Source organism: Asparagus officinalis, chromosome 7, assembly GCF_001876935.1.
Source record: "Asparagus officinalis chromosome 7, Aspof.V1, whole genome shotgun sequence".
NCBI classification, from domain to species: domain Eukaryota; kingdom Viridiplantae; phylum Streptophyta; class Magnoliopsida; order Asparagales; family Asparagaceae; genus Asparagus; species Asparagus officinalis.
The window spans coordinates 40574427-40583303 of NC_033800.1; the positions used below are offsets into that span (position 1 = coordinate 40574427).

Consider the following 8877-nt stretch of genomic DNA (forward strand, 5'->3'; position numbering starts at 1 on the left):
TTTCATTCCCATTTATTTTTAAACTCACACACTTCAAATTTTACTCGTGTACCGAAATATACAAAGTGCTTATGTTTTCATCTTTCCACATCAATGTCATTCCATTGGAACTATAGATGAATTTTTGCCTATACACCAAAATCCTAATCCTATTTATATTTAAATGCATCAGCTCCCCCTCCCCCCTCTCCTACAAAAAAAGAAAAAAAACAACTTGCTTTTAAAATCACTCTAAAAATCCAAAATACTCCATTGAATTAAATTTAAACCACTTTATGTTCAACAGTTTGATATACAATGTAAGTTGCTATATTTTATTATTATTAGCTCTATTTTTGTTCTAAACAATTAGATAAAATGTATTTTTGAAATTAGATGTGTAAACTGTTATCATCTTTTGTCTTTTTTCCTACTAATGTTGCGGCATTGCAAATTGCAGATGTCTTATCTACCTATAAATTAAAAACATTACCCCTATTTATTTTTAGACTCGTTCGCTTCTAAAATTACTCTTAGACATTAAATACCCCGTCAAATTAACTTTAAATCCACTTTGATTTACCAGTTTTGTACTTGGTGTAAGTTGTTATATGTTTGTTGTAACTTGTATAAATTTTTTTGTTCAAATTGGTCAGAAATATAGTGTGATTTTAAGCCAAATACTTAAATCATTATTTTTTTTGGTTTTTTTAACACTAATACCATGGCATGGCATGAGTCATTATTGCTTATATTTACTCAGGGGCGGAGCCAGGAGTAAAATCCAGGGTATTCCCATTAATTGTAAAACATATAAAGAAAAAGCAATAAATATAAATATTCAAATATTACATGAAAAATATATCATTGTTTCATATACAACTCAAAATAGAACTTTATATCTAGTCCAATCGTAAATGCATTCTCCTCTTGCTCATGCCTTGAAAGCGCTTGATGATATCTCGATCATTGATCGTACTAAACACTTCCTTTTCCACAAATGTCACTAAACAATCATTCAACCATGGATTAGCCATTCGATTTCTCAACTCATTCTTCACATATTTCATCCCGGAAAATACCCTCTCAACACTTGCGGTTGCAACCGGTAATGTCAAAGCTAGCTTCACTAGTATGTAAACAAATCTAAACGTCTTGTGCTTTTTCGTTCGGACAAGAGTCCTACAAAGATCCGAGATACCTTTCAAATTGGAAAAATTATCATCCATCTTTACACACTCAATGTAAGTCTCAAATTGGCTAGACAACTCTTTATCGGTAACATCTTCAAAGTCATTTGGGTACAATCTTGCCAACCTTACAAGTGATTTAGTGTCAAAGGCTTCAAATGATGAACAAGGACTCAAAGAAGCAACACAATTCAACAACTCGGTATTCTCAGGCGTAAAACGATCATTCAACTCTTTCAATACAAAATCAATGACATGTAAGAAACAATCATTCTTGAAATAATCAAAATTTGTCACAAAAGGAGCAAGTCGTTTGGATTTATTAGCTTTGACATACCGTGACTTCATATCGGGGACATCAATTTCAACATTACCACAAGAAGCCACAACTTGTTCATAAAATGCTTCCCAACCACTATCTCTCATTTTTTGAAACTTTTTCTTACTAACTTCAACAAGTTCCATGGCATTCACAATATCTTGATCCCCCTTTTGTAATGCTTCGGACAAATCATTTGTCAAAGATAAAACCTCCACCATTAAGTGCAACATAAAGATAAAACCAAAAGTTTGCATGACAATTAACAAACTTTGAGGTTCACCCTTTGAAGCCCGGTCACTTTTCAAATCTTCAAACACTTCAATAATGGGAGTAAACAAATCAACCAACCTACTAAGAGTCCGAAAATGGGATCCCCAACGTGTATCACCCGCTCTTGCAATAGACAATTCTTGATTCAAACCCGTACCACTTTCCACCAATTCATTTTCAATTAAATTTGCAAAATGAGCAACTTGTTTCTTACGAAGCAAAGCTTGTCTTTTGTTTGATGACCGTAGAAAGTTAACAATACGAGTCACTTCACAAAAAAACCAATCAACATCTTCATTCTTTCTCGCCATTGAAATAAGAGCCAATTGAAGTTGATGAGCAAAACAATGGACATAATAGGCTTGCGGATTTTCATTTTGAATTAGAGCTTTCAAACCTCCAAATTGGCCTCTCATGTTACTTGCTCCATCATACCCTTGACCTCGAATTCTAGATATACACAAGCCAAACCCCAACAACAATGTTTCAAGAGCCCCTTTAAGGGCTATAGCACTTGTATCCTCAACATGAACAATGCCAATAAATCTTTCAACTACAAAACCTCTATAATCAACAAACCGCACCACAACCGCCATTTGTTCTTTACCCGAGCAATCTCCCGATTCATCAACAAGAACACAAAAGAAACCATCTTCAATTTCTCCAACTATTTTCTTAATAGTTTCAACCGCACATGCATTTGCAAGTTCCTTTTGAATTTGAGGAGAAGTCATTTTACTATTTCCTCCACCACTTGTTATTGCTCCCGCTATTTTTTCACTATTTCTCCCCAATGCTTCAATAAATTCTAGAAAATGACCCTTATAAAAAGAACCTTCCCCCTCATTATGTCCCCTAAATGCCAATCCACCTCTAACAAGAAACTTGACAGCTTCAAGTGATGCTTTTAAACGAACAAGATAATCGGCTTCTTCTTTTGTACTATATTTTGCATACGAATACTCGATACACTGATTTTTCTTCATAAGATCCTCACATGCTTTCACACACTTTTTATGATGACTATTGGGTTTGTCACCAACATGTTTATTTAACTTGTGCTTGAGATTCCAACCTTTAAAACCTTCTTTCACAAATGCTGGATTACTAGAACCTTTGTAGCATACATAACAAGGCAAACAAAATACAGCATCTCTCTCTATACTATATTCCAACCAATCATACTCTTCATACCAACTATTATGAAAAGAACGATCCCTTCCCCCCAAATTTGTGGTAGGATATTCCTTTAAGTTTGGTCGACATGGGCCCTTTACAAGGTAAGCTCTTCTTACCTCTTCTTGATCATTTGGATGATAATCAAGAATTTGATCTCTTTTTGCAGGATCCGACTCCAAATATGCTCCCTTATTAAACACTTTATTTGTGCAAATCGGTTCGGGTTGAGTGTCACTTGAGGAGGGAAGTGAAGAAGGTTGATCACCAATGATAGAAACATTTGGCTTCTCCGAAAATCTCGGTTTTCGTTGGAAGTAATTAAGCATCCTATTATATAAAAAAATACAATGACTTATTAATTTAAAATCACTCTAAAAAATTCAAACAGAAACATTTAAACAATTGATGGACTCGTTTTAACATTGTAGCAACAAACCATTGAATTAAAATTGAAATACCACTAAATTGACATATCAATTACCTAAACTAAATTGGTTTCACAAACAAACAAAAAAACGAATTCAGTTTATAAAGTAATCAATTCAATCTTATAGAAATCAGTTATCAATCCAATCATAATTCCTAAACAAATCACCTACAATCAATTTCACACCAAAAAAACACTTCAATTAAATTTCACAAACAATGAATTAAAGAAGGGGAAGAGCCTGGACCTGAACTCCTTAAGGCGGGCGCGGACGTGGCTCAGGCTGGGCGCCGGCGGTGAGGACTGAGGAGGCGGACGTGCGGCGTGCCTGGTCGGATTCTTGAAGTTGAAGGTGAAGGGTCTTAGGGTTTGGTGTTTGGTGGTCTCAGGTTTTGTGAGATAAGGTGAAACCGTGAAATGGTAAAGTGGTCGGGTCGGGTAAAAAAGGTTGGGTATAAATTGGGTTAAAAAATAAAAATAAAATGTAAAAATTAAAACATGAAAAAAATTCCCTGCAGGATTCGAACCCACTCCCACGCTACCGCTGAGATTTTTCAATCCTTGGCTTATACCATATGGGCAATTGTTTCTAATGTTAGGGTATTCCAAGGAATACCCTATACCCCCTTCCCTCCGCCCCTGTATTTACTAACATTATTGGGTTTATCACTTAGATTGTCTTTGTAAGCTACAGTAATTTGAATTATAAGAAATTTGTTTGCTATATATACAACTGTTAATTATCCTTAGGTCACAGGTGGCATGTTCGAACCTTGTCAGAGTCAATTTTATGTAACAAAATACCTATGAACTGTGGACCATATCTAGACAAAAAAAAAAGATTATTTTTCATATAAACCCAATTTATAAACTAATTTATCTTTTAACCCACAAACTTCAAAAATTAGATTTTAAGAGCAAAATACATACTCCATGAAATTTAATAACACAATATAATAAAAATTAATGTATAATAGAATTTTGGAAAATTGCTTCAAGGCCCCAAAACTCAATTTCTATTATGCTACAGCCCTCCTTACTTTCCTTAATGTGCTGCAACCCCTCTTTTTTTAAAAATTACATCTAGGCCCCTCCAGTCCAAAATCCTGATTTTGCCCTCCCTTCACCTCCTTCCTCCTCCCCCTTTGCCGGTCCCCCTTTGCCCCTTCCCCCGCTCCGCCTCCCTCCCCCGCTCCGCCTCCCTCCCCGCCCCCCATGTGCCCGGCATCCCCCTATAACCCCGCCGCCTCCCCCCCCCCTCACCCCACGCCGCCTCCGCTCCCGTCCACACGCCGCCTCCTCCTCCCTTCCCCCTTCCCCCCCCCCCCCTCCCCACGTCGCCGTCCTCCCCCCCCCACCCGCTCCTCCCCCGCCGCCCCCCCACCTCACCCCCGCTCCTCCCTAACCTCCCCCTTTCCCAGCCCCCTACCTTCCCACTCAATGACGCCTCCTCCCCTGCCCTCCCCCTCCCCAGCCTCCCAGTCCCTTACCCACGCCTAGGGGTGGAAATGAACCAAATAATTAACAAATAGTTCGACAATTGTTCGAATAAGTATTCGGTCATATTCGATTCGTAGTTCATTTACCATTAAACAAATATTTTTTTAGTATTCGAGTTTTCTAACGAATAGAATTTAACCAGATGTATATTCGCTTCGTTTGTCTATTAAATATTCGTTTAAAATTGATCACAATTTATTACTTGTATTATTGCACATATGATGTCATATTTTTAACCCACATACCATTTCTACTTAAGTTTTATATACCGATTTTAAGATTTAAATAATCTTAAATCTGTTTTCTAATTAAAATTTTAATTTAAATATATATACATCATATATTATATAGGAATAATTTTTATTTATGAATTTAAATATTATTTGAAAATCAAAATCTTTAGCGAGATAAATACACTTGGATATTCGATAAGTATTCGTGAATATTCATGAATATTTATCAAATACCAAGTATTCGAGTTCGACTTCGAAAAACTAGATATATGAATATTAGAGTTCACATTCGAATTCGATAATTTTAAACAAATACAAATACGAACACCTTAGTACTCGATTCGATTCGATCGTTTACCACCCCTACCCTACACATCCCTCCTCCTCCTCCGGTCCCCCTCTACCCCCTCCCCTGTTCCGCCGCCTACGCCATCCCGAGGAACTTCACGTGGGCACATTAGTAAGAGTTAACATGTTAGATGTAAGAATTAACATGTTATCTGTAATAGTTAACATGTTAGCTGTAAGAGCTAACATCCGTTGGCATGAGGAAAAAGGGTAAATTTGGGATTTAAGCCAGTTGACATGTCTAATCATGAGCTGACATGTCTAATCAACTGCTGGCATGAGTTGGAATCATGATGGAGGGGCCTTGGGCACATTTTTTTCAAAAAAAAAGAGAGGCTAAAACACATTAAAAAAAAAAGGAGGGGTGTTGGGCACATTGAAAGTTCAAATTTAGGGCTTAGAAGCAAGTTTCCCTAGAATTTTTTGTTGCTTACAAACCAAAAGCATTACCTCTATTTATTCTTAAATTCACCCTTTTGTATTATATAACCTAAAGTCTCATCCCCATTTATTTTTATAAGATCCATCTACTTTCAAAATTACACCTAGACCCAAACTAATTCACCTAACACTTTATTTCATTTTTTGAGCCTGCAATTAGTACCAACTTTTAAAAGGTTTTTCCCTATAACCACGAACTTTTTAATTCTTGAAGCTACTCACTTCCAAAGTCATTCTTAGAACCAAAATAATTATTTTAGAAGTCGCTCTATATATTTAATTTTAAACTCATTTATTTAACAGCTTAGTATGGTGCAAGTTGCTACATACTTACAATGTATTTGTTTCAAGTAATTATATATACAGTGTATTTTAAACCCTATATTAAGGCTTTTTTTCACATCAATATCACGGCAACACGCAATTCAATTTTGCTCGTTTGAACTGTCACATTCCTGGAATCATTGTTTATTCTTAATCTCTCTTTTCGAATCCGGATTTGAGGATTAAACTGTCTTTCTTATTACCAATGTGTAGTTTGTAGAGTTTATCAAGTAATTTGTCTTCTCTGATAAACAATTTGCGGGTAACAAAATAAATTTTCTTTTTTGTATTTGTCTAATTCAAATATATATGCTGGTAACACTGGCCGCCAACAACAATCTCTACTCCAAAGTCAAAAACCATAGGATAAATCATGCAAAAGGTTTCGATTCATGGAAGCTTCTGATATTATAATATCATATTCCAGTCTCCTCATCCATATCCTTGATTAATGTTGAATGCGTGACTGAATGGAATTTTCTTCTTCGTTATCAACGTTGACTAAAGATTTCAAGTTTCGTACCTTCTCTAAGATCACGTCATCATGCACTAATATATCTTATGTTTAGAAATAATTAAAAAAAAAAATCTTATGTTTAGAAATACATCAATTAGGTAGTGTTAAAGAGGATAGACATGCAACGAGCCCACAGACTATAATGGACGTGGGTCCTGTAATTTTCGTGAGCTACTTGCTGTTCATGACTCATGACCCACTATTTCCTTCTCTCTCAAAAAACCCGTACCATACTCCAACTCAGCAGTAATTATACATTTTTATGGTAAAATTTCCAAAACCCCCAACTATTTTTGGGATTAGTGGTTGACAGAAATCATAGAAGTATTTATGAAAACTTCTCCTCCTTACCCTTATTTTCCCTTCCAATAAGACTCCCAAACAAAATTAAAAGTTAAAATTATATTTTCATACTCTTATCTACCTCTATCCAAACACGATGTTAGTGCTCGTGCAGTTACATTGCTAACCTTTCGAGAAAGAAGAAGGTGAGAACTTTTGACTCACAGATTTTAATGAGAAGAGGAAGGAGAAGGTGAGCAGAACTATTGACACTGAGATTTAATGAGAAATGAAGATGTAGCATGTAAAAATGGAGAATATTTACTTTAAAATTAACTAGGAAAGGTTGAAAGGGGTTTTAATGGCTAATTAAGATTAGTTAACCAATACCTGGGTTAGGGGTGTCCATCCGGGCTAATTGAGATTAGTTAACCAATACCTGGGTTAGGGGTGTCCATCCGGGCAGGCCCGATCCAGAAAACCGGGCCCGGGTCTAAGCGGGCCGGACATCGGGACGGCCCAGTTTTGAAAATTTTTTATTTTTTATTTTTTTAAGTATTAAAGAAAAAAGGCAAAAAATAGACACAAATTTGATTAAAAATTTATATTATTAATTATTTATAATTATGTAATTTACAAATATAAAAAATATAAAAATTAAAATAATATAAAATAATTATAGAATTTATAGAAATAAACAAAATTAAAAATAAATATAAAATAATTATAGAATTTATAGAAATAAACAAAATTAAAAATAATTATAGATATCAAAGGGGCTCTTGAATTTATAGAAATAAACAAAATTAAAATAACTGTAGAATTCAAAGAGCCCCAAGGCCCTATCAAAGACTTTTAAATATATATGTTGTAGCTAGAATTTGAACCACTAACCTCCTCTCCAAACTCCTAAAGTTTACCACTAGACTAAATAGCCCAAAATATTCATGTCATTCATATATTATACATAAACAAATTGTATTATACATAAACATATATATAAAAATATAATATTATATATATATATATATATATATATATAAGAGTATAAATATACACACACATATATTATACATATAAAGTATATTTATATATATACACAATATATAAACATATACTCTATATGTACATATAAAAGTTATATATTAATAGTATAAATACATATAAGTGTATACAATATATATTTAATATCGTATACATATATATAAACATAAACTTATATGTACATATATAATTATATTATTATACATAATAAGTAATTTAATATATATACAAATAATAAACATAAACTTATTATGCTAACATATAAAAGTATATTATATATAATAGTATAAATACATATAAGTGCTATAAATATATATTTATATATCTATACATAATATATAAACATAAAACTTATATGTACCATATATAAGTTATATTTATATAAGAGTATAAATATATATAATACACATTATATTATACATATGTAAGAGAGAGGTATACTTATACATATATATACTTATATAAAAGAGAGTATACTTATATATACTTATACATATATATACTTATATAAGAGAGAGTATACTTATATACTAAGAGAGAGTGTATAAATATATATAAGAAAGAGTATGCATTGTATCCATATATAAGAGAGAGCATACATATACATATATATAATTATATAAGAGATATATACATATATAAGAGAGAATATACTTATATATATACTTATATTAAGAGAGAGCATACTTATATATATTTATACTGTTAGATCCTAGAGGGAGGTGATTAGGGTCTTATGCCAATCTAATCCGAATTTATACCAATTAAAACTAATTAATAAATTATTCTTGTAAGATAGATATACAATATGTTACAAGCAA

The 8877-nt window shown here is 33.4% G+C and overlaps 1 protein-coding gene across 1 annotated transcript; it reads right to left on the reverse strand.

The window, feature by feature from the left end:
• On the reverse strand, positions 882 to 3266 carry LOC109847017 (zinc finger MYM-type protein 1-like). Its single transcript, XM_020416259.1, has one exon. It carries the CDS (start codon positions 3264 to 3266, stop codon positions 882 to 884), a length of 2385 nt encoding a protein of 794 aa, XP_020271848.1.